The 25,250-nt window shown below is 36.3% G+C and overlaps 3 protein-coding genes and 1 pseudogene across 4 annotated transcripts in view; 1 reads left to right on the forward strand and 3 right to left on the reverse strand.

Annotated features, from left to right (window-relative positions):
• Window positions 1-7,114: 7,114 nt before the first annotated feature.
• LOC132190611 (heptahelical transmembrane protein 4-like) lies at window positions 7,115-12,813 on the reverse strand. 2 transcript variants are annotated; one of them, XM_059605650.1, is made up of 4 exons: window positions 12,326-12,813; window positions 10,197-10,444; window positions 9,253-9,550; window positions 7,115-8,124 (listed from the first exon to the last, which is right to left on the reverse strand). In XM_059605650.1, the coding sequence occupies exons 2-4, from the start codon at window positions 10,433-10,435 to the stop codon at window positions 7,471-7,473; spliced, it is 1,191 nt and encodes a 396-aa protein (XP_059461633.1). In that variant the 5' UTR covers window positions 10,436-10,444; window positions 12,326-12,813; the 3' UTR covers window positions 7,115-7,470. The 2 variants fall into 2 exon arrangements, with proteins under 2 accessions (XP_059461633.1, XP_059461632.1); XM_059605649.1 differs by having other exon boundaries at window positions 12,345-12,812.
• Window positions 12,814-13,499: 686 nt separating this feature from the next.
• On the forward strand, window positions 13,500-15,399 carry LOC132190313 (rust resistance kinase Lr10-like). The gene is made up of 2 exons (XM_059605265.1): window positions 13,500-13,777; window positions 13,933-15,399. The coding sequence occupies exons 1-2, from the start codon at window positions 13,627-13,629 to the stop codon at window positions 15,219-15,221; spliced, it is 1,440 nt and encodes a 479-aa protein (XP_059461248.1). The 5' UTR covers window positions 13,500-13,626; the 3' UTR covers window positions 15,222-15,399.
• Window positions 15,400-17,521: 2,122 nt separating this feature from the next.
• Window positions 17,522-19,210, reverse strand: LOC132190587 (rust resistance kinase Lr10-like; annotated as a pseudogene).
• A 1,595-nt stretch (window positions 19,211-20,805) lies between these two features.
• LOC132191033 (putative nucleobase-ascorbate transporter 10) overlaps window positions 20,806-25,250 on the reverse strand; it is a 6,308-nt gene continuing 1,863 nt past the window's right edge. Inside the window, exons 2-14 of the mRNA XM_059606052.1 lie at window positions 24,224-24,321; window positions 23,957-24,133; window positions 23,733-23,833; window positions 23,257-23,332; window positions 23,084-23,143; window positions 22,625-22,809; window positions 22,343-22,439; window positions 22,071-22,157; window positions 21,911-21,969; window positions 21,728-21,819; window positions 21,474-21,551; window positions 21,188-21,351; window positions 20,806-21,092 (exon numbers count right to left, since the gene is read on the reverse strand). Coding sequence (XP_059462035.1) covers window positions 20,874-21,092; window positions 21,188-21,351; window positions 21,474-21,551; window positions 21,728-21,819; window positions 21,911-21,969; window positions 22,071-22,157; window positions 22,343-22,439; window positions 22,625-22,809; window positions 23,084-23,143; window positions 23,257-23,332; window positions 23,733-23,833; window positions 23,957-24,133; window positions 24,224-24,321 — 1,493 coding nt within the window. The 3' untranslated portion in view covers window positions 20,806-20,873. The remainder of the gene's footprint in view (window positions 21,093-21,187; window positions 21,352-21,473; window positions 21,552-21,727; window positions 21,820-21,910; window positions 21,970-22,070; window positions 22,158-22,342; window positions 22,440-22,624; window positions 22,810-23,083; window positions 23,144-23,256; window positions 23,333-23,732; window positions 23,834-23,956; window positions 24,134-24,223; window positions 24,322-25,250) is intronic.

The following is a 25,250-nucleotide window of genomic DNA, read 5'->3' on the forward strand; positions in this document are numbered from 1 at the left end:
AGAAATGCTAAAGATACTAACTATTTTACTAACATATGAGTAATAACATAACGTGGAGCTTATTTATTGGTATTTGTAGTATTTTTTTTTTATTAATTGTTTTGATCCTCTCCAATGAATAAGCTCCACATCATTCTAGTGATCATATGTTAGTAAAAGAGTTAGTACCCCTAGCATTTTTTTTTTCTATGTCCTTGTCAGAAGTCCATATTGGACAACGTAATTGCACTACAATACTTACCCTCCCATAGCCTTGTAACACCCCCTGGTCATATATTGAGAACATGCGTGAAAAATAATACCAGCACAATATAGTAACATTGTCAGAGATTTGAGTGGAAGAGATTGTGATATCCCACAAAACTAAATTGCATATTAATTGGGTGGGTGGATCGCCCACATTAAGTGAATGAATGAATTAGAAAGCGAACACCATACTTTATAAATAATTTGACCACTAATGTCATGTCCCTTTGAGAAACATACATAAATTGAAGTTGCCTTGGATCCTTGCAAAACCAAACAAAGGAATAATATACATTTACTGATGAGTAAAAGGAAAGAGATATAGGTGAAACTGAGTTTTATAAAAAAATTTTAAAAAAATTTAAATTAACTAGTCTTTTTAGAGTGATAATTGAGATGTGACTATTATTTTTCTTTGGGTAGTCTAATGAAAATTGAATTCATCACAGGCAATTTTGGGCCTTTATTTATTTATTTTTTTTGGCATTACGCGTGGGTTGCAATAGTTTCTAGTATCCAACATGCCGGCTGTAAAAAGTTGAAGATTGACATGCAGATATTAATGCAGAGCCGTTTGTAAATTCCTTTTCTTTTACTCATCGGTAAATGTTTATTGTTCCTTTGTTTGGTTTTGCAAGGATCCAATGCAACTTCAATTTATGTATGTTTCTCAAAAGGACATGACATTAGTGCTCGAATTATTTATAAAGTATGGTCTTCGCTTTATAATTCAGTCATTCAATTAATGTGGGTGATCCACCCACCCAATTAATGTGTAATTTAGTTTTGTGGGATATCACAATCTCTCTCATGCACTTAAATATCTGATAATGTTACTACATTATTCTGATATTATTTTTCACTGACACCAGAAATCATTAGTATATTTGCACTTTCACCCCAAAATTGTCAATTTTCACCCGAATATCAGCAACATTGTTGGGGGTTCTCCCTTCATCTAACCAGGCAAATCCTGGCTTGGTTACCAATGGAGGCAATGAAAAGTGTAAGGATAAAAGGCTAAACACTTTAAACCCATTGTAATTTAGAACCCACAACGAATTATTGTTGAAAATTTTATTCAAATGAAGGCTACTGATAATTATTGAGTCCAAAAATTGCCTTTGAATAGGATATAATCTGGTACCTCATTTTCTGCAATGTTTTCCTTCTGTAGATAATCTAGTACTGCATGATCTTTTTTTTTTTTTTTATGAGCAAATACAAACAAAAGGGAAGAGTTACATAGGGAGATTATTCCCATTATTAATTCTAATGGAAGATAAGATGAAAGAGGAATTGTGAATGTTACCAAACATAAGGTTGGTAGCGCATGATCTTTAGTTGCTAAGTTGGCTGCTGCTATGGATTAATTGTGAACATCCCCCAACAAAAGCTAATTGGTGGGGAACTCACCCGTAGCTTGTCACAAAGTAGAAGGAACCTAGCAGAACACCCAACAAATAAATTAAGTAGTTAAAAAATAATCTAAATGCAAAAATCAGTAATTGAGTATGTGCATGTGTACATACATGAAAAATATATTCGCATACATATAGTACATCTTATAAATATTTTAAACACTCTACACACATATATAGATAAGTTTTTTGTTTTTTTTTTTTTTAAAAAAAAAAACAAATTTCTAATGGAAGGTATTTTTTGTCATTTTGAATAGCTAAAGGTGGACATTATAATCCCAATGGTAGATCCGGGCACATTGCAAAGACAGAAAAATTAAGGAAGACATTGCAAAGAAAAGATGATAGAAGCGTTTGAAAACAGTGCTAGATTAAAACAAATTTGGTAGGAAGTGTTCTACATCTTAACAAATTAGGGAAAATATGCTTTAACTCCCTGAACTGCCATCGTACTTTCATTTACGCCTACATATTTTAAAAAGTGACATCGGAGCCTTCTATTATTCTATACTATCATCATGTGTCAAATTAGATTTTTTTTTTTTTTTTCTCCCCAACATATCCTTGGAAGTTATTTAAAAAATAATAATAAAAAAAAAAACCATTTGAAAAAAAATTAAGGGAGCCAATATGAAAGCCCACCCCTTTTTGATATTTTGAGTGTTTTTTTTTTTTAAAAAAAAAATGGGGGCTAATATCAAAGATACTCCCGCTGGTTGGGAAGAATGTTGGTTCCAAGCTGTGGCTTCAACAATGACCATTTACTGAATATATTAAAAAAGAAAGACATGATTGATACGCACCACTCACGCTAAGAAGGAAAAACATAAACCCTGATGATCACGTACGGCTGAATACACACGCATTTGATTATGACTATGACTCTACGAGGGACAATATCATTTTTTACACTTGTGATCATTGAGTCCCGGATCAATATGTATATATATAGCAGCGTAGTTAATATATTTAAGTGGATTCAAACCTGTTAATTTATATTTTTAAGTTAAAGTGATATTTATATATATATATATATAGTATGAGTAAAAACTCCCGGATTTTTTATTTTCCGACAAGAAATTCACTCTAGCAAGTCCAAAATGTCCAATTCTTACTAGAAAAGAAGTCAGAAGATGTGCCTTTCTGATGCAAAATCTCCATTCATTTTGTGATTATGATGAGACAATGGCATTTTTCGTTTTCGCCTGATTCTAAAAGTAAGGAAACCCAATCATTATAACTAGTTAAATAGGTTAAAGGTTGTTGACCATACCATTATATATAATTGGTCTCCGGCTTCTTGGTTTAGTGACAAATAACTCCGTAAGGTTTCAACCATCACAATAACTCTTTATGGTATGCCTATGTAACAAATAATTCATTTTGGTCACCACCAATGGTGGTGGTGGTTAGTTGCCTAAAGGAAATCTCCAAAATTATTGGATATGTATTAGGGTGAGAGTTCGATTCTCGAAAAATGTATTAGTTGTCTTGAGTTTCACTCATGCTCTAATGATAATAGGTCAAACTATGATTCGGTCAAACTTAAGAAAACACATGCATATCTTACCCTACGTCTAAGCTCAAGAAACTCATTTTGGCCAATTTATGGCAATTTTTCAATCAGGATCATTGTGAAAACCCATTTATCTTAAAAAAAAAAAACAAAAAAAACAAATTATAAAACAAATAAAAACAAAAGAAGAAAAAAAAAAAACCTATCACGCCCCAGTTTTTAATTCCAATAAAAGAAAAATTTGAGGATGTGAACTGCCGGCTCTTAGGAGTGGGTGGTTTGGCGAACCCCTCTGCCTAATTTGAGGGTGGCCGACCACCTCAACTCTCCTTCTATTTTTTCTTTTTGAGAAAAATAAAACCTTTGATAGTGGGTAGGTAGAGTCGGCGCGAGACTTGTAACTTTACTTTATTATCACAGCTTTCGATAATTGATAACGACAAAATAATATTTTTGGCCGCGTTTAATTATTGATTTGTTAATCTACTGTTTTTCTTTCAAAAACATTTTTTTATTTAAGTTATTTGTAGTAGAATAAATCTTGCAGGGTCCCATTTGGCGTCTCCTTTCAAAATATAACCAGTATAGTATGGGCTTTCCCTGCTCCATGATCATGCTAACCTGGTCCCCAACAACCCTAAGGTCAAACATTGCCAGTTGCCACCACACCCCCACTCCCTCTGAAATTTCAAACCCTCCCACGAATCTCCCCCTCCTTTGGAGACATGTTAAACTTTTTTTCTTCCTCATTGGCTAAGACAAACAATGCAAGTCCTTATCAACTAATTAATCTTTCCTGCTTTCCAAAGAAAAAAGAAGAATGCTTACAAAAAGGCCATGGATTCTCATTTATTTGTACCTCTTTGTCCTACTAGTTTGATTGCTTGAATAATTGAGAAGAAGCAACAAGACTATTGACATTGAAACATTTGGTGCATATACGTACAAATTAATGTTAAAGGGTTGAAATTGGTCCTTTTAAGCTACGTGGATCTTTGAGGCCCTCATGAACTTTGAAAGCCATGCACCACAATAATATATGTGCCATGTGCATTAAATGCCTCCATGTCCCAAGTTCTAGAGAAAGGGACGGTGGATAAGGATATCTTATAATTTTCGGTCTTAATTGTCAGTAATTTAAATAATAAAGTACAAGTGAGAGAGCTGACATAAAATCCATCTGTCCGAATAAGTACGCAATTAAACAAGTCGTATTTTTTGTTCATAACATGCTTTCTAAATTACTGAAGATCAAGCTGAATATGAGAGAGAGAGAGAGAGAGCTCGTACTGTCCAAATAAGTAGTAGAACAAATCTTTTTTATTTTTTTATAACATACTTTCTAAATTGCTGGAGAGACGAATTAATATGAGAAAGAGAGCTCGCACTTGAGAAAAAAAAACTTTCAAATTCTAAATTAAACGTTTACTGTCACGTAAAAAAGTATGAATTTATGTATAATTTCTCAGTTAAATATAAGATTGTGGTTGAATTTAGATATGGTGCGTTTTGGTCACTTCAGCCTTTAACAACAAGAACGTTTGATTTTGACTGGTTGTCAGTCCACTAGAGTTCAAAGTCTGAGCAATCTACGGGAGATATTGGCAGGTTGAGGTAGACTCAAGAATGACAAATTCGAGTGTCACTCTCAAAATGACCGTCCATTAATTATAGAGTGCAGCTTCGTCGGTTTCAAAAAGATAAACATATTTGGAAGTGAGCTGATTCTTTTAATCATGATTCACAGCAAAGATGATGATTTCTTTTTCCTTCATGATCGAGGCATCAATTAGGATCGATTGTACTCTTAATTAATTTAACTATCGGTAAATTTAATTGTTTAGCAGTTAATGTGGTAACGGTCACTTGAACTGTAACATTAATTTATAAAATATTTGAAAAACTTCATAAAATCTTCTTAAAATTCAACTTGTTTTGAAATTATCTTCTAAAGTTCAAAACCTTTTAATTTCGGGTTTGTTAAAATTTCCAAAATACTTTTTTTTTTAATTATTATTTTTTTTAAGAAAAGGTATATTGAGATTTTTTACATGATTTAACAGAAAACTTATACTGACGGGAGACATTGTAAAAAATTAAAAGTTTAATATCCTAAATTAAAAAGGTTTTGAACTTTAAAAGGGTAGTTTCAAAACACGATAAAGTTCAAGAAATTTTGTGAAGTTTTTCCTAAAAAATTTGTTTAGAAAACACGTTGAAGTTCAAGAGGGTTAGGACCGGTCTTTCCTGCTCTTAATTTTTACAAAGGAAATAAAAGGAAAAGAAGTGAGAAAAACCATTAAGGCATTGGGTGTGTTGATCCAGTAACTAATATGACTTGTATTATGGGGGGGATGAGGACAAATAAAGGAGGGCAGCAGCTAGAATAGCATAATAGGAAGTAGTAATAAATGAAGTGCGATTGTAATAATAATAATGTAAAGTTATTTATTAATGCAAGTTTAACATGAAGAGGGCAGCACGACAAAATGCCATCACTGCATGTCGGTCGAAACCTATCCACCCTTTTCATCTGCTGACCATATTTTGATTTTGTACACAGACAACAATTTGTACGAAATGTGAAGCCATATCCGATGTTAACAGGAAGATAAAACGCATCAAAGCCGGACAGTATATTTTGTACCTTTTGAGTTGTTGCTGTTGTTGTTTTTTAAAAGTTACTGCTCTAGGTTTTATTTGCTTACGTTTTTTTTGATCTTCTGGCTGGCAAATAGGTTTCATAAGCTGCAGGGGATTTTGGAGCGTCATAAGTAATATTGCATCTTATCACATAAGTAATATTTAATTTGGTATGTTTATGGGCGAAGATGATTATGAAGAAATTGATTAATCAAATATGGAGTAAAAAAGAGTTAAAGCCTCGTTCTCATACAAAGAGATTCTTTAAAACAAGAGCATGAACTTTTCTTTTGTTGGAAAAATGTGGGCTATGTTTGCCTCTTTTTCTCTCTCATTGTGGAAAAAGTTGTCTACCACATTGGTTTCTTTTACAATGGGGCCCATGAGGAGATTTTTTGAATGTCACTTAACAAATCTCCATTTTGACTTCAATCTCATCCAGTCTAATAATACGAATCTTCTCGAGACCTCTCCGCGAAAGCTCCTACAGATAATAACAATCTAAAAGTACCACGTAAGTTCAGGAAAGTTTAGTCATAACATCACGCTTCTCTATCAGTCTCGTTGGTCACAAAGCTTTTTCAATAACTCTATCTTCCAGTAAACCTATTTTTACCCTGTTAAGGGAAAAAGTTGGCTACCACATTAGTTTTCTTTTACAATGGGCCCAAGAGGTGATGGGTGAAAGTCACTCAACAAAATTGCTATCAACTATCAAGGGCCAAGCTGGTTGTTCAACAGCCAGCTGCTCTAACCCCTTGTCACTAGCAACAATCATTTGCAAATTGGCAAGCCATTTTGTGCGGATATCCAGGACCACAATTTCTACAATAATGTACATACAGAATCTATAATCAATCATGACAACTTAAAAAACTGATAGAATATGTCTCCAAGAGATAGTTCAATCGACTGAGACTATGCCTAATAAAGCGAAAATCACTAGTTCAAATCTCCCTCTTGTGTGGACATGTAAAAAAAAAAAAAAAACTGATAGAATACGACATAGGTTTATGTAACCCACTGCGTGTAAACTCTTTCAACAATCCTAAACTTTATGCATTCTTGTTGATAAAGAACAGTAATCTCACTAGAATGAGACATGTTTTTTTTAAACATCTCTTGTTCATCTGCTGTGGATCGCAGATGCCCGACTATGCATCGCTAGTAAAGTTTGTGTTGTATCTCACGGGTTTAATTCACTCAAAAGCAAATTCTGCTATATCAGTAATACTAAAAGCCATATTTTTATCTCACGGCCATCTCAAAATACTAATATGACAATCTCTCAACCAACATCAATCATTGTTTAAAAAATAAATAAAAAAGCTCAACCACCGTGAGTTAGTGCCATGACGGCTTTGGCAAGTGCCTATTTGGCTGATACTTGCACCATGCCAATCAAGAGTTTCCATATTGTGGTGTTGGGCATGTCCTTACGTTAATTTTGTACTAAAATATGGGAGGGCCATGCACTTTATAACAAATTAGTTTCTATAGCGTATGGTGAGTGATTGGAGATCCCAACCACCTGACAACTTCATTCAATCATGAGGTCTATCAGCAAGAACAATCTTATAACCAATTCAGAGTGAAGACACCCAACATAAGACCCATCACCTATCAGTACCCGAGGGTTAACTCTTAACAACTTCTCAAGTCCCGCCATCTGAGGTAGACCAGACCAGCCTGATAGTGTGTGTAGGCCCCTGCCACAACCAAGACATGAAAAAGCTGGTGACTATGGCCTGCAATATCAAACTTGCCGGGTTTCCATCGCTCCGGTATCCTTGTCGCGTAAATCAACGCTCCTAATCCATATAAAACCCCCATTAATATCTCGTAACCAGTAGTCTGGAGGGCCTCCGGCTGATGCTTGTACAATATTAGCTTGTGAACTATAGGTGCCACACCTGACATGCCCATTCCAAAGAAGAGGGAAGCTCGGTAGCCCCGGAAGTTGGGTTTTTGGAAAGCTGGGACGAAAGAGAAAGTAATTGTGGCAAGAGCTAAGATTGTTATGATGCTCAAATAGAGGTTGCAGAAGAAGGGGTCGCAGATAAAGGAGTAGTAGACAGGAGGGTAAAAGGAAGTTGCAATCAGTGCTGAAATGCCTGCATAGTCAAGTCTGAGCATTATGCAAGAAAGGTATTCTGAGTGACAAGAGAGGAGATGACACATGCTGCTGGCTAGCAAGCAGAACATAGCTCCACAGAAGAAGGTGAAAATGGGCCACCTTGTGATTGGCTGGATCATAAGGGGTGCCACCATGTTCTCCACATCATCTTTCACACCATGCTGCAATAATGAAACAAGTAAAGGCATTACTAGCAAGCTAACAGTGAGCTAGATATTTGACATTGTACTACCAGAACCTTCAACTAAGGAACACAAACAATTAATCAAAATGTACTTTAGGATAAAAACTTCAAAATCATGTGCATGAGCTCACAAGAGGGATCGGAATTTTCACCCATTGCTTAACAAACTAAAATACCAATGCAAAACAACCCTCAACTAATCTATTTGCTCAAGTCTTCTGCTACTATTTTTTTTTTTTTTTTTTTTTTATGAATATATTGTCTCTTATGATCAACTGGTGGTTCTAAAAGCAATTGGAGAAGAATAAAACAATAGAACTCCAAATTAGTATGCAAGGATAATCAAATTAAACACAATACTGCTGAGAAGCAACAAAGTAAAATGCCCATAAATGCTGACAATGAATAATCATAATTAGAAGCCACAGAAATAATTAGCTACAAATTCTTTAGCCTTTAACTTGTTGAAAGAACAGGGAAAGAAAAAGAACCGCAAGCACAGGCTGACTTGAAAAGAAAAGAGATAGTCAACCACATTACTGACCATGCCTGTGCGTTATACCAGCACAAAGAGGTCTTAGTAAATGGCCTAATAAGACAACAACTCTATTATATAACCATCACCATGCAATTAAGCACTCTTCTACCCTCAGAATTCCATTTGGATAATTCTTTCTTATGCTATTCTTACAGAAAACAAATATCTGTACAACACAATTTAGTGAACATACCAGAAACAATTAGTAGTAGCAGAAAGAGGACTTGGTAAATGACTGGAAATGACTAAAATAATACAAGAAGTAAAAGCAGTCACCATGGAGTTGACTTCTCTTCTCACCCCAAAATACCATTATAGTAAGCTTAACAGTACAAGAAGTACAAAACTTTTTTTATCTAATAAGCAAATAACCAGTCAACTTTGTATGTAAAAGTAAGTTTCTAACATTTCAGTTTCTTAATGTCAGATATGAATTTGCTGAGTCCGAGAACCTTTCAAGTTTCTTCTAGCAAACCTCCCACATTATCTACTTCCTTCAGTCAACCACTTAAAACTACATTTATAGGGAAAAAGAAAAAGAAGAAGAAAAAAAGAGAAATAATACACCTGGGGGAACTGATCAGGCAAGCACTTGGTGAGGAGTTGCACAATATGCCAATCTGAAAGTGAGGAGAGAAAATCCATAGAAGGAAAAGATGTCCGTAATTCATCCTTTAATTTATGAAAACCAGGCATCTTAGGTAGTGGAGGAAGGCACTTCAACAGTTCAGAATGAATCTCGTGCAAATCAGCTCCTTTGACCATGTCAGACAAACGTTGGAGGGAATTGAGATCCATGACAGCTGGGGATTTCATTGCTGTGTATATGGTCAGGCAGAGGAAAAGGAAGAACCCAATCAAATGCCTGAAACAAATGTCAGTAACGCTTGAGACTAATACTAGATATGTTTGTTTTCTTTGTTTGCTCTTTTCTGAGCATCAAGATAAGGTACTAAAAGTATAGACAACACATCAATATTGGACATTGTAGAGAAATTGAGGAAAAGTATTAGAAAAAAGAAAGGATAGAAGTTCTTTTACATCAAGAAAAGGACCCAGAAAGTAAGAGGAAAAAAAAAACCCTAATCCAATTATCAGTATAAAATACTTAGACCTTCATCAAGAACTGCCTTAAGAAACCAAATTAATAAAAACATATTAAATGGAAAAAATCATCAGATGTAGTTGATTCCTTAGATCATTTCAATTCCTTCCATATGATAAATTTGAAAGATTTTATCAGATTCTTAACAAAGAATACTTGATGTAGAAAAGCCAAGTAAAAACAAACATGAAGGAGAAAAATAAAAGTTTCAAAGAATATAAGATTAAAAGAAAAGAATACAATATATTTACGCATCTGCTAATTTTTTCATACAACACCCATCAAATATCAAAATGTAACCTTGAATAGAGAAGTGCAGCATCAGCAATAAAAAAACATTTCAGTTAAAACATAATAGGCATTAAACTATTAAAAGCTTTTACATTTTAAGGGATAAAGTACTCACGTCCAGACATTAAGTGTTTCATTATGAATGGAGAAGATGCTGAGGAACGACTGCTTCAGTGGCCACTCAGATCGGTAATAACCCAGAATAAACTCATTATCCCTTAAATACCCTGGCAATGAGTGGTACCCAATAAGCTGATATTTGACTTTCTTCCACAGTCTCTTTCCCTTACCTTTATGGAAACAGACGCTATTCCCACCCTCGCAATCAAATATATCATGGCTGTCACCTAGCATCTCTGCAACCTAGAAGAAGCAATGAGGAACATTATCAAACAGTCACACAAGAAAATAGCCAGCAAATGAAGCCGATCTCATGTTCTTTCCTACATATACAAGTTATATCTACAAACTCAGGTACTGTTAGATATTGACTCCACAGATTCTTCACAGGTACTGTTCTGAAAGATGAAAAATGCTTCACCATATGCATATTAAGTTATTAACCCCTTATTTTATATTATAACTATTATCATTTGATTACTATAGAACTTATCCTTGCTTTCATCTCATAAAAAATCTACAAGCCGAGCTGACTGCCTGTAGCAAGGTGCCAAGCACATTAAGTTAATGTCAATGGCCTGTGTTATCTGTCATATAAGCTGATCTCGAGTGTTTGCTCTGAGACCATTTTACAGATGGGAAAAGGTTAGATTAATAATAAATTTCCTAATTTTCTACAGAAATGCCTTGCAGCAACATGGGAAACTAAACAAAGGATAATGAAAATCTGTGTCAACAAAGTGGTGTAATCAATATTATCAATTTTCAATTCAAACACCACAATTATAATTACCAAGATCCAAGAAAGTATAAAGCAAACCAATACAAAGAATTTTGGTAACGAAGTGGAAACTTTTGAAAAACTCTTGAAAAGAAAAACCACTTTGGGGACCAGCCAAACCCAAAGGAATTCTACAATAGAAGAAATGTTTGTTACAACCAATCCATGCTCACAAAACCTTTGTAGTCTAGACACAGGCTTGCAACCCTAGCAAACGACCAGTTTGTCTCCTACCATAGTGGCTCAAAAACCTCTTGCCTTCTTATACAGAATCTCCTAATTCATGAATGAATTCACTTGCAGCAACCCAGAACTCTGGTGACTGAAGGTTTTTTTTTGTGATTTAATGGTAACAAACAATAGAGAGGCTTGGAATGTCTGTTTAGGCTCAAAGAAGTTTAGTTTCTCTTTCCAAAGTATTCTGAATGGTTGCCTCTCCCTCTTGAAAATCATGCAAAGCAGGCCTTAAATAAGTAGTGTAAAACCTGAGTTTAATATGGTAAGCAAGGTGTGCATAGAAACTGTTTGTCGCAACCTCGATCGATCCATCATCGATCATACTTTATGTAACAGATTTTCAGACTTCTGTTGATAACCTGTTTTAACCTAGTAAATAATGAAATTGGAAAAATTTCATGAAATACAAAATTGTAGCCCTTTGAATCAACTTTCTAATGCTAACAATCTTGCCTTCATCTGATGTCGGAATCAAAAGAATGGAAGTAGTAGACTGCATTCATAAACTTGAATTCTTGAACCATACTCAACCCTAACTCAAGTACTACTAAATACAACCCAAAACCCCCTTATTTTGACACTTGAATTTTCCAACACAAATATAAAACCGAACACAAATTCTTAAGTTCTAACGTTAGATGTCTAGTATTTTAAATGAAGATCATGGCTTCTCCTCTATAATGATAGCAAGTATATTGAACTAGTCATATCCTTACAGCAATTCAACTTGTCACAAATAATCAAAGTTATTCCGAGTCCATAATGTATTTGTCATTGGATGGTACGGCATAATAATCCAGTTCCACCAACCAAACTCCAATATACAAGGAACATAACAAGACTAATTCACATTTGAAAGGGGATAAATTAGAACTTTCAACTGCTAATCATAAGCTTTGAGGGGCTTCAACAATCATGTTTGGGAAAAAAAAAAGACACCAAGTAAATTGAATACTCATAACCATTGAAGGCTTTCTAGAAAGCTAAATCATTTACATCGTTAAGCCAGAAATTCTGTGAAGCCTGATATCACATTATCAAAAGCTCTGTCACTACCAATGCCATTGAAAAATATATTGAGAAAAATTCTGATAACATAGACATACCACAAATTGCAAAACCCACCTCCAAAGAGCAAAACCCAGAATAGTCTCTTCAAAGGAACCCGCCGAGCAAAGTCTCGATAATAACGACGACGACCAAAACTTTCTCGGTGATATTTTATTTCCCAGAGAATTTCCTGGTAAAGAAAATTATCCCGAGAAAAGCGAAGAACCAATTCCTCCAGACGACACTCTGATAAGGTGGTAAATGAAAGATGGTCATGGTGGTGGTTATCTTTGGAAGAAAAGGGCGAAATATCCAATGTTGGGGTGGACACTGGACAGAGACTTTGAAACACGTCCCGAATTGGCAATTGCGTTGGCAAAAATGGTCGAACTCATTCTGGCGGTTTGATAAAGGTCATTATTGATATATTCCATAAATTACAAGAGGAGAAAGTGCGAATGTGGAATTTCAGGCAAGTCCCTGGGGAGGGTTACGATATCTGTGGCAACTGGCAAATTATCGGAATCCTCCTCTTGGGTTTATGACAAAATCACTTGCTTCAAATGTTAGTGAGAGTTTTAAAACTGAAAAAATAATTGTTCTCTATCACGAGGTGGCAGTGGAAATTATTTTTAAAAAATGCTCTACATTATACTTTCATTCAACTATTATTTTATTGGGTTGGTGTGATTTTACTTATCAAATCTTTTTTTTTTTTTTTAATATTATTTTAACAAAGATTGATGATCATTGCCAAATCAACCTGAAAAAGTGAGATTAAAGGATAATATGCAAATTGTCTATAATTCTATTGATACTTGAGTTTTTTTTTTTTTTTTTTAATGATTTTCTTTTGGTCCGGATCATTGGAAAAAACCAATAAAGAAATAAATTGCTGAGTGGAAGAGCCTCATAGGCTCATAGCATATTTCCCTTTTGGTATTAAAAAAAACAAAAAAAAAAGAAAAAAAAAAGAAAAAGGAGGCGAAAATGAAACTCTCAGAAAATATTTTTTCACAGATGTTTTATAAACCTTGTCATTGTCATTGAAAATTGTAGACACAGCAACATAGGCTTGATGGAAACTCCCATTTTAATTTGACAAAGTCATATGGTTTCAAGTCAAGGTTTTGCTTGGAAACTTCCTGTAGAACGTTAATCAAAGATACGTGTGATATAGGACTTCTTCATATTTTTGGTCACAAGAGCTGTGCCAAGAAAACGCGTCTAGCTCCTTGAAATTCTAATGAGAAATCGAATTGAATTTTTGGTCAAAGTCCATCCTGTAAGCAAATAAATGCATGGTTAAACGCTGATCTTGTTGTGAATTTGGTTCAAGAGCTTACCAAGAAAAGTGATGAGCCCTTCTACCTTTCAATTTGTTACGGATGCCAACGGCAATTATGTCTTTGGGCAGTCTCCACCATCTGACGATTTTGATCAGACCTTCAAAAATTTCAACGATGGGGTTAGTTCCACCATGAAATGGGCAACCCTAGCTTCACTTGGTAAGCTGCTAGAAATGTTTGATTAATCCTTATTAATTAAGGACATCTCTTGTTGGTTTCTGTTTCTAGTTCTTAACCGACAAATCAGTTGGTCCAAAGTTTGAGTTTCAATTTTTGAAGGCATATAATTAATTATCTTTTCCTCCATTTTTCAGTTTCAGGTGTGGTGATGGTTGCTGCAATTGTAGCCATAGCATATGCCATAATTGATTGCTTGAAAAAGGCAGGGACTGCAATTCCAGGTTATGCCAGGATAGCCACAAAAGACACAGATAAAGCTTCAAATTCACATCTATCATCCATTGATATTGAAAAAGCAGAAACACCCCCTCTCCCAGTACTTCGGGACTCACAAGTTGAGCATGCAACGATGGAGAGATTCCTCAGCAACATGGCAAGAGAGAAGCCCATCAGGTTCTCACCCCAGCAACTTGCAGGATTCACAGAAAATTACTCCACCATATTGGGTTCAGGTGGTTTTGGTGTAGTCTTCAAAGGCCAATTCCCAAATGGAGCACAAGTGGCTGTCAAAGTGCTTAATGGTGAGTTGAATAAGCAGGTTGAAGAGCAGTTCATGGCAGAAGTTAGCACCATGGGAAGAACTTACCATGTCAACTTGGTTAGACTCTATGGCTTCTGCTTCGACCCCACAATAAGAGCACTTGTTTACGAGTGCATGGACAATGGATCCCTAGACAAGTTCCTTTTCAGCACTAATCAAGAGATGGAGTGGGAGAAGCTTCATGACATTGCAATTGGAACGGCAAAAGGAATAGCTTATCTGCATGAGGAATGCCAAGAAAGAATCATTCACTACGATATAAAGCCAGCAAATGTACTTCTTGACAAAAATTGGAATCCGAAAGTTGCGGATTTTGGTCTAGCAAAGCTTTGCAATAGAGGAAACAGTAACTTACTACTAACAAAAGGCAGAGGGACACCGGGATATGCTGCCCCGGAGCTATGGAAGCCTTATCCTGTGACTCACAAGTGCGATGTTTACAGCTTTGGAATGCTGCTCTTCGAAATTGTCGGGAGGAGAAGAAATTTTGATGATAATCAGAACGAGTCACGACAATGGCTTCCAAGATGGACGTGGGACATGTTTGCGAATAATGAATTAGCCGTTATGGTGTCGCTATGCGGGATTGAAGAGAAGAACCGAGAGAAGGCAGAGAGGATGGCAATGGTGGCTCTGTGGTGCGTTCAATATTCAGCAGATGACAGACCTCTCATGAGCACTGTGGTGAAGATGTTGGAGAGAAGCATGGATATTACTCCACCGCCTTTTCCTTTTGAACAACTTGTATCTCCTGGACCAACTATGAACCTGCATAACGGAACTCATGAGGATTCCGATACTTCATCATCATGGACAAACACTCTTGAGAAATCAAATGTCAAATCTATGCATAACGCCTTAGAGATTGAACTGGCTTCTTAGATCTTTAGACTCCAAATTCATTGATTGTTGTATATCTATCTATCTATCTATCTGTATGCGGACACCTAACATTCTTCATTATTGTTTACACGCATTGATGTACTGTGTAATGTTTCTCGGGTTAATTTGTGATTGATACGGTGAGTAATGTTGTGGAGAGGCGTGGTGGTAGTAGAGGTAGGTGAGGATGATGAGGCAGAAAATGTAGCCATTTGGATCAAACGACTTTAGTCGATTTGAAGCTCTGATACCATATAATATAATCAATTGTGTTTGTGTATTAGTGCCTATTTAACAATCAATCATTCAGTTTAGAGTCAACCACACATATACCAAATCCTCTTCCCAATATAGAATTTCATCAATCAAATGGACTCACCCTACCCAATAAACAGAACCCATAAAACAAAACCAACAAAACTTCAAAACAAGCTCAACCCTTCATCATTCACCTCATTCATGATAAAACCATCATCATCATTCTCATTCTTTGGTTCCTCAGCTGCGGGCATGGGCTTATCCTCCAAATCTTTTTCTGGTACCAAAAGTAGATATTAGATAAAACCACCCTTTTATCCCAAATGTGAGATCCTGATGTCAAAATTTTTCTAATACATATTACCAGCATATAAAACCCTAAAGTCTTTTAAGCCAGAATCTGATAAGTAATAAACCTTCAAAACTCAAATCCCATCAGTGATACAGTACCAAGACAACAAAATTACTTCCAAGCTTAAATCAGCTTCAAATCACTTTCTTTTCACAAAGAAGGGAGCTCCAAAGAAAGCTAATGAAAACCCAGAAACCGTAATTATTATTATTATTTCCCTAAAAAACTGGACTGCAGTGTACATCACCATGTCTGATCTGGTGAACAATGAAACTGTTGCAAAGATTTCACAAAGATTTGCATATCCCTCCAACACTTCATTTGTGAGCCACATTACAAAACAAAAGGCCAAACCCCCAAGAATCCCAAAACCCGACAAGAACCCTTTAAGCAGCCTCCCCCAAAATATGCCAATTTCCTCAACCCCTTAGTATCCATAAGCACATTTCCACAGGATTTTCACACAAAATCAACCCAACTCAACAACAAATTTCAAAATCAATTGCTATCAAACTGCACCACAAAATACAGAAACTTCAACCCATCATGTCTTAGCTACACAACATATTTGCATTTCACAACTAATCATAAGTTGTCTACTGAAGTAGCAGAAGAATACAGTTACTAGAAAAAGAACAAAAAAACAGAAAAGAAAACCTGAAACACAAAGAGAAGGTCTAGAACTCACCTAAATGTTGTATAGGTGCCGTTAGAATCCTACTTTGTAACCACCCATTCGTTGATTGAACAGCCTCAACCCACGCCTGATGCACACTACACTTGGCGTTCCAGCTTGATCAGCCCGTTGAGGCTCAACCGAAGCAACCCACCTCGTGTGACCACGCACCAACATGGATATATAGGCCCACGCGCACATAATTATCTAATCCCACTATGTATCGAAGCACGGTTGGTTCTCTTCAATACTCGTCTTTAACACGCCCTGGCATTGCTACTTCATTAAACAAAGTCTCACAATTTATGTAAGATCCCCGTGAACGCATCCAGCGTTACTTGAAGTGTATATTTGATCACAACAGCTTCTTGCATTTCCCTGACTCAAATTGGGCAGAATCCCCTCATGACAGACGCTCCACATCTGGTTATTGTGTTTTTCTTGGAAAAATTATTTTTGCTTGGAGCACAAAGGAACAACCAACCGTGTCTCGTTCCAGTACAGAGTCAAAGTACAAGGCATTGGCAAATGCCTCAGTTGAATTAATATGGCTGCAATCTCTTCTGGGTGAGCTTGGCCACCTATTTTGCATTGTGACAATATTGGACATACTTCACATGGAATTCTTGGTACGAGATCGTGTTGCAGCATAATCACTGGATGTTAGGTTCTTATCTAGCAAGGATCAACTTGCTGATATAATTACAAAGCCCCTTGTCTCCCAACAGTTCAACTTACTAAAATTCAACCTCAACATTAGGCCACCTATGCCGATCGGCATATTGGATTGCATAGTGATAATGCTGATCAGAAGCAACGACGTCCGGATAATGACAAGGATCAAGGAAAGCTCAACAACTCAAACTTAATCTCCAGTTGTAATATTTGAATTCGAATGTATCTATCTTGTGAAGTGATAAGCCAAACATAGTTATAAATACAAAGCACTGCCATATGTATTCGATAGGTAGCAATACACAAATACGTAGAAAAACTGAAGAAAAATCACCCTTTGAGTATTATCTTACTGATAAGCCAAAAAAAATAACATACTGAGTGGTCAAGTCAAGTAGTTCTCTCGATTGATGCGTGCAAACAATAGTGAAGAATGTTAAGTATACGCATATAGATAGATATACAATCAATTCAGAATCTACTGATCTAAGCAGCTAATTCAATCTCTAAGGCTGTATGCATAGGTTTAGAACTGGATTCCTCAATAGTGTTTGCCCATGATGATGAAGTATCGGAATCCTCATGGGTTCCATTATGCAGGTTCATAGTTGGTCCAGGAGATACCAGTTGTTCGAAAGGAAAAGGCGGCGGAGTAATGTCCATGCTTCTCTCCAACATCTTCACCACAGTGCTCATGAGAGGTCTGTCATATTGGACGCACCACAGAGCCACCATTGTCATCCTCTCTGCCTTCTCTCGGTTCGTCTCTTCAATCCCGCAAAGCGACACCATAACGTCTAATTCATTGCTCACAAACATGTCCCACGTCCATCTTGGAAGCCATTGTAGTGACTCGTTTTGATTATCATCAAAATTTCTTCTCCTCCCGACAATTTCAAAGAGCAGCATTCCAAAGCTGTAAACATCGCACTTGTGAGTCACAGGATAAGGCTTCCATAGCTCCGGGGCAGCATATCCTGGTGTCCCTCTGCCTTTTGTTAGTAGTAAGTGACTGCTTCCCCTGTTGCAAAGCTTCGCTAGCCCAAAATCTGCCACTTTCGGATTCCAATTTTTGTCAAGAAGTACATTTGCAGGCTTTATATCGTAGTGAATGATTCTTTCTTGGCATTCCTCATGCAGATAAGCTATTCCTTTTGCCGTTCCAATTGCGATGTCATGAAGCTTCTACCACTCCATCTCTTGGTTGTTGCTGAAAAGGAACTTGTCTAGGGAACCATTGTCCATGCACTCCTAAACAAGTGCTCTTATTGTGGGGTCGAAGCAGAAGCCATAGAGTCTAACCAAGTTGATATGGTAAGTTCTTCCCATGGTGCTAACTTCTGCCATGAACTGCTCGTCAACCTGCTTATTCAACTCACCATTAAGCACTTTGACAGCCACTTGTGCTCCATTTGGGAATTGGCCTTTGAAGACTACACCAAAACCACCTGAACCCAATATGGTGGAGTAATTTTCTGTGAATCCTGCAAGTTGCTGGGGTGAGAACCTGATGGGCTTCTCTCTTGCCATGTTGCTGAGGAATCTCTCCATCGTTGCATGCTCAACTTGTGAGTCCCCAAGGACTGGGAGAGGAGATGTTTCTGCTTTTTTAATATCATTGGATGATAGATGTGAATTTGAAGCTTTACCTGTGTCTCCTGTGGCTATCCTGGCGCAACCTGGAATTGCAGTCCCTGCCTTTTTCAAGCAATCAATTATGGCATATGCTATGGCTACAATTGCAACGGTAATTACCACACCTGAAACTGAAAAATGGAGGAAAAGATAATCAATTATGCCTTCAAAATTTGAAACTCAACTTTGGACCAACATATTTGTCAGTGTCAAAAAAGGAAATAAAAATGGTCATTGCGGCATAAACTGAATGAATAAACAAGAAACAGAAACCAACAAGAGATGTCCTTAAAATAAGGATTCAAATTAACATTTCCCGCAGCTTACTAAGTGAAGCGACTGTTGCCCATTTAAGCCCATCATTGAAACTTTAGAGGTAATCGTCAGATGGTGGAGACTCTTCAAAGATAAAAGTGCCATTCACATCATCAACTACCCGAATGGTAGGAGGGCTCATCTCTTTTCTTGGTAAGCTCTTGAACCAAATTGATCACAAGAAGATGAGATGAATATGATTACCAAGAAAGCAAGCATAAAGTATATGTATACATGTTAACCATGCTTTCACTTTCAGGATCAACTTGAGTAGAAATCCCTTTAATTTAAGACGCGTTTTCTTGACACAACTCTTTCAGGGAAATTTCAGTTAAAACCAAAAATATTAAGAAGCTTACCACTCGTTTCTTGATGTAACGTTCTACGGGAAATTGCCAAGCAAAATCACATGAACCTTAGGTGCATACGTGTGTGGCCCAGGTGAGAAACTATGACGTTGAGAGAAAGACTATAGGAAAATGTATAGCACGTCTAGGAAGGCATTTAAGGGTCTTTTCCCGAAAAAAACAAAGAAGAAGACAAACATGGCAGAGCCGTTGAAGACGTGAGACTAAAATGAAGGAAAATTGACATTTACACAAAATCTCCAGTGAATCAGCGTGAATCAAACGGAATCAGTGTGAATGCCCGCCTGACTCATAAATCTACGTAATAGGTCAGGTCAATGCTCCGACTCATTTGCTAAACTTCTTGAAAACCATGGCATTTGTTCACATTATACTGCGACATGTACGTTGCAGTATAATGAAGTAGCTGAAATGCATAATTGTACTCTGATAAATATGATTAAGAGTAAGTTAATTAAGTAATTATTCTTTATCCGTTTCATTGTCGATAGAAGCTCTTAAGACAGTTGTATATTTATTAAATAGAGTTCATACTTAAGCAGTTTTAATAACTCCTTTTAAACTATGGACCGAAAGGAAACCAAGTATGAGGTATGTACCTTTGTGTTTGGGGATTGTCCAACGAGGCCCCGGGGTGAAGTAAAACAGCACATGGCGTGCCACGCACGCCGTGTAGGAAATTTTTTTTTTAAAATATTTTAATGCAAAAAAAAAAAAAAAAAAATTTGCACAGGGCGTGCTAAGCACGCTGTGTGCTCTGAATCACGACTCGTCCAACGAAGGTTAGAATTTATAATTCACATGAATAGAAATTACATTTCATAACCATTAGTAATTATTTTTTTTATTCTATAAGTTTTACTGTCATTCACATAGTACGAAAATTGCTAAAATTGGTAATGTCAATTCCTTGACAATGGTGAAATTAATGAGTGATAAGCCATGAAATGTGTTCCTTTTAAGCATTTCTTCATAAATAAACTTATAATTACAACAAATCTGTCAAATTGATGGAAACATTTAACTATTTAAGTGAAATTGCTACTGCTTCTCTCTCTCTCTCTCTCTCTCTCTCTCTCTCTCTTTTCTCACTCGCTCTCACTCTGTCTCATCAAGCAAGTACCATTAATAATTTTTAGATAATACAGTGCTTAAAAATTCTTCTACTTTGATATTTTGGAGGCTTGAAAATTGCAATGTTCAAATTCACAAGGACTTGCTTGAAAAAAGAAAAATTAAACACGCAAACTGTTATATATCAAAGCTTTTAAGAATGTATATTAAGTACAGAATGAAGTAAAAATTTGAAGAGCATTTTCGTTTCCCTCTTTCATGGTGATCAGTGGAAGACAAGAACCGTAGCAGTAAATGGCTTAGAGGGCGGGGAAAAGGTTATTGAGCCGGCATGGCAGTCCATAGAATTCATCAGTTCTAACATCTGAACCATATATACTGAACTTCTCCCACCAATGCAAGCCAGTGTCTTTTCTAGTGGAGTCAGTTTCACGAGAGAGCGAGCAATCCAAAATCAAAGCAACAAGTGCAGCCACCGTTGTATGGGACATGAAGATGACAATCACTATATCTTCAAACTGCATGTTATTGAACAGAAATATGTAATATGTTAATGGTGGAAACATTTACATAGATGTTGAAGAAAACTAGTTTAGTTGTTCAAGACTCTCACCCATCCAGAGCTGGTGCGAACGAGTCCAGACCTTAAACCTCCATGATAATATTCTCTGAAGTACTGTGGCACTGAAATGCCCATGAAGAATGAAAATCCCAAGATAAATTTTGTTCTGAAACTGTTCAGGTTACAGAATTGGAGAAAACCAAAGCCGGCAGAAGCTGCACACAACGATATATTATTATTAACTCATGTTACGATTCATTTTGTATTGACAGGGAAAAAAAACATTGAGCATGATGGCCTGATTATGGGGAAGTCAATCTGAAATAGATATACATACAAACATAGCCGAAGAACACACAGTACAGAGCTGCTACAATTGGTAGTGGTATGGAGGCAAAAATTGCTCCAAATTTTCCTGGTGAAGGACATGTAAGGTTACCCAGATTAGAAACGAATAAAAGAAAATACCAAATATAATGTAATAAGCAGTAATTAGTTGGTGGTGAATTATATGAAATTCCACTCTTCTAAGTTCACATTCTAAGAAGAAGGTGAATTGTAACTATGACAGTCAAGGAGCTATAAGCATACCAAATACAGAGAAGAAAAGCATGAATCCTGCTGATATTTGGATGACTCTTCGACTTCCAACTCTAGTCAATGCCAATAGACCAGCATTTTCCCTACAAATGAAGCAAAACATAATAAGGATACATAACAGGTAATAGTTTGTTTAGGAAAGAATTTCATAAAAAGTTTGAGCTTCATAAGTACACTGATGCAGAAGCGCCAGTAACAGCGCCAAACATGCCATTGAGCAAAGCTCCTATTCCCTGAAAATCAAACAAATTTCCCAAGTGATGAAGCAGTAAATCTTTGGTCTAAAATGAAGAAAATAAACACAATATGTAAACGAGATGTCACATAAACATACCAGCCAGCCAGCGCCACGGCTAATGACAGAAGGCGGCACAGGTGTGGCGCTGCCATATCTTGCTGTTGCGAAAAATGTACCGGTAGACTGCAAATAAAAGGTGGGACAGTTGCTGAAATTGAAAGATTTTTTGTTTTGTCTTTCTTTGTCTCTGATTTTAGAATGATGAAATTCTGGTGAAACTATTTGCTTCATACTAATTTCGCTCTCAGAAATAAATTAGAGGAATTGGAGGCAGACTATTTTCTTTTTTATAGGGATAAGAGGTGAACCTCAAAAAGTGAAACAAAAGAAGCGGCTATCATTGCAAAAGCTTCTCCGGCATGAAATGTGGGCCTTCCCCATTGAAACGGATAAGGAATATATATCCTGCAGGTAATGACACAACATATATAATAACAATGTAGTCCAAATTCATTTTGGCTATCATATGTCAATCTCAGGGTACTGACTGATGAAAAAAACATCAAATTAAGAAGAGAGAGTTCTGTGGTATTCAAGATGAAAAAAAAAAAAATTACTTAATACTTTAGAGCTTGTTTGAAAAATCTCACCAAGGAGCTGCAGTGAAGAGTCCAGTACGATCTGTGCGGCAACTAATCTCAGTCGTTGCAGGTTTGTTGCTGTACACACCACTTGAAGTGAGAAGTTGTGCATATAACCATGCAATTCCAACTGAGAAAAGCACTGCAAATCGATCCCATATTGGCTTCTCTGGTTTCAGCAATTGAGGAAGATACTGCAAAATCATAAGCGGACGCCAGAAGCGAATAAATTAAAAACAAAAGAAAGAGAGAGAATCACCAATCTTCCCCTTTCACTTATAATATACATAAAGGACATGCACCTCTTTTGATTATTTGGTCAAATGAAGTATCCAGTGTGTAGATTCACCAGCTTGATGGGTCATCTCTTTTTTCTTCTCGTTTTTTAAATTGGTAAATTACACACACAATCATTAAGAAGACGGAGCATATAGACTAACTTAGTAAGTATAGAACTTGGTTACTTGCCTGTGAGATGAAAACCATAACAAGTAATCCTGGAAGCCCAACTTCAACACATTTTGCCACCTAAAACAGAGGAAAACAACAAAAACAGGAAAAGTTTTTCATGTCAAACAAAGAAACCAATGCTTCTTCTCAACATTAACTTGGGGCAAAGACGAAGGGTTAGGAATCCTTACCATGGGGAAACCGAGATGATACAGCCCAAACCCCGTAAAAGTTACATATGGAACGACGGAAAGGGGGCTAAGAAACCTAATCCAGCAATTAAAGAATTCCATGATCAGGAAATAGCTAACATATTTTTTGAAAGTAAACTAATTAACAAGGCCTGACTTATCAAATTATCTATCGAACTATGAAAAAGATTCAACAAAAGACAGAAACGAATCTGCTACCTATTTTATGTCAAGCAATACATGAAGTAACTCCTGACATAGCAGTAAAAGCATGACTTGTAGGCGGATCTTGACACATCAAGTTCCCATTGAAATAGGATCCGCAAATGGACAAGAACTTGCCATTTGTTGGTTATTATAGGCATCCCGAAAACGCCAATATCGAAATATGTCTTTCAAGTTAAATTCTGAATTAATTGATTCTACCAAAAGGGAGTGCCATTGAAAAGACTTTCAACCATGGATGGATCACATACCTTACAGCATTCCTCCAAATGCCTAGAAACCCCATAAGCATCTGGAAACCTGCAGCAACAATTAGAGCACCTTGAATCCCTCTCATAGTCTCTATGAACCTCTGAAAATCACCCACAAGGCAAAGGGATAAGTATAGCATAATTACAAACCAGTCAATTGGAACCAAAATTACAAATAAATAAATAAATAAGACAAAAAAGCCAAAGAAATGTATAGATATCACCTCATGAGGATCTGCGAGTCCTTGATATCTGCGTGCTAGTACAATTGAAGTTGTGGGTATAACATATGAGTATGAGCCTGCAACTACAGCTGGAAGTCGGGTCCCAAATAAAGACTGCAAGAGTGTGTTCAATCCGGAAACGAAAAGTAAGGTCTGTATCACTCTTGCCTTCTCACCCTGTGACAATAAAACACCTCACTCAAATCCATTAAGTAGAAAAATTAATCAAGAAAAAAAAAATTAAAGGAATTGTAGCCTAATTCTTACATCATCACCTCCCATTTGAGGAACAATGAGACTTGGAATCAAACTGGTAATGCCAAGAGTCAAAACATAATGCTGGAATCCCAGCGCAACAGCTTCCGCTGCATTATGATAGAAATTAAGAATATTGCAAATTATTTTTTATTTATTTTTTAATGAGTAAATGTAATTGATATAAGAATCAGTATAATGAAGTCAATAGAGGAGGAAAGTGAAAGACGTATAAAAGGCTAAACATAACATCATGAACAAAAATCAATGAACTTCAATATTGGGACATTGCTATAAAATGAAGTCTCAGATCCAAATTCAAGAACTTAAATGAAGCAACATGCATCCTCTCCTTCATTCCTTTGGATTTTTGGAGCTGGAGCTAGCTGACACAAACATGAGAACACAATTTTTCTGCTACAATTTTTCTGGATCTTGTTTTCCTCCTACCATCAAATGCAGTCTGGGGTATATAGTTATAAACACTGGGGATCCAATGGAAAATAAAAAAGAAAGAAAATTCAAAGAAGAAATTTTTTGGAAAAACTGGTATTCTTTCCCTCCAAAAAAAGACTATACAGTCTATACTAGACCACTGTTATTCATTAGCAATCGAGAGCGACAGAACGAGGCCCGGACACACGGCTTTTTTATCGTATGAATGGATGTACTTAAGTTTGGAAATTCGAAATAAAAAACCTGAGGCTGTTTCGATGGGCTGGGCTAGACTCAGTCCTGTTGGAGCCCATTGTTTAAAAAAAAAAGGAAAAAAACTTGATTGCAAACTTCCAAAAATCCAAAGCCCATAGAAATTCATTTATAAAATCAGAAAGTTGGGGTGTGTTTGGGAAAGGGCTTGAAAAAGGAAGTAGACTGGAACTGTAACAGATTTAATTGATGTGAAAAAAAAAAAGTAAGAATGTTTTGTATAAAAAAATGAAAAAAATTTGTTTTGTAGTGATTTTTTTATTTGAATAGTAATAAAAAGTGATTGATGTGATGTAAAAAGTAGGAATATTGAAATTGATTTTGAGAAGAA

Source organism: Corylus avellana, chromosome ca8, assembly GCF_901000735.1.
Source record: "Corylus avellana chromosome ca8, CavTom2PMs-1.0".
NCBI classification, from domain to species: Eukaryota; Viridiplantae; Streptophyta; class Magnoliopsida; order Fagales; family Betulaceae; genus Corylus; species Corylus avellana.

Excerpts from the sequence above, each read along its gene's own strand:
- LOC132190313 (XM_059605265.1), top strand. The coding sequence starts at position 13,627 with ATGAGCCCTTCTACCTTTCAATTTGTTACGGATGCCAACGGCAATTAT. Across the intron at positions 13,778-13,932 it reads GGCAACCCTAGCTTCACTTG|TTTCAGGTGTGGTGATGGTT; the intron begins GTAAGCTGCTAG and ends TCCATTTTTCAG.
- LOC132190611 (XM_059605650.1), bottom strand. The coding sequence starts at position 10,435 with ATGCTAGGTGACAGCCATGATATATTTGATTGCGAGGGTGGGAATAGC. Across the intron at positions 9,551-10,196 it reads GAAACACTTAATGTCTGGAC|GCATTTGATTGGGTTCTTCC; the intron begins GTGAGTACTTTA and ends CATTTGTTTCAG. Across the intron at positions 8,125-9,252 it reads TGCCTGATCAGTTCCCCCAG|CATGGTGTGAAAGATGATGT; the intron begins GTGTATTATTTC and ends TCATTATTGCAG.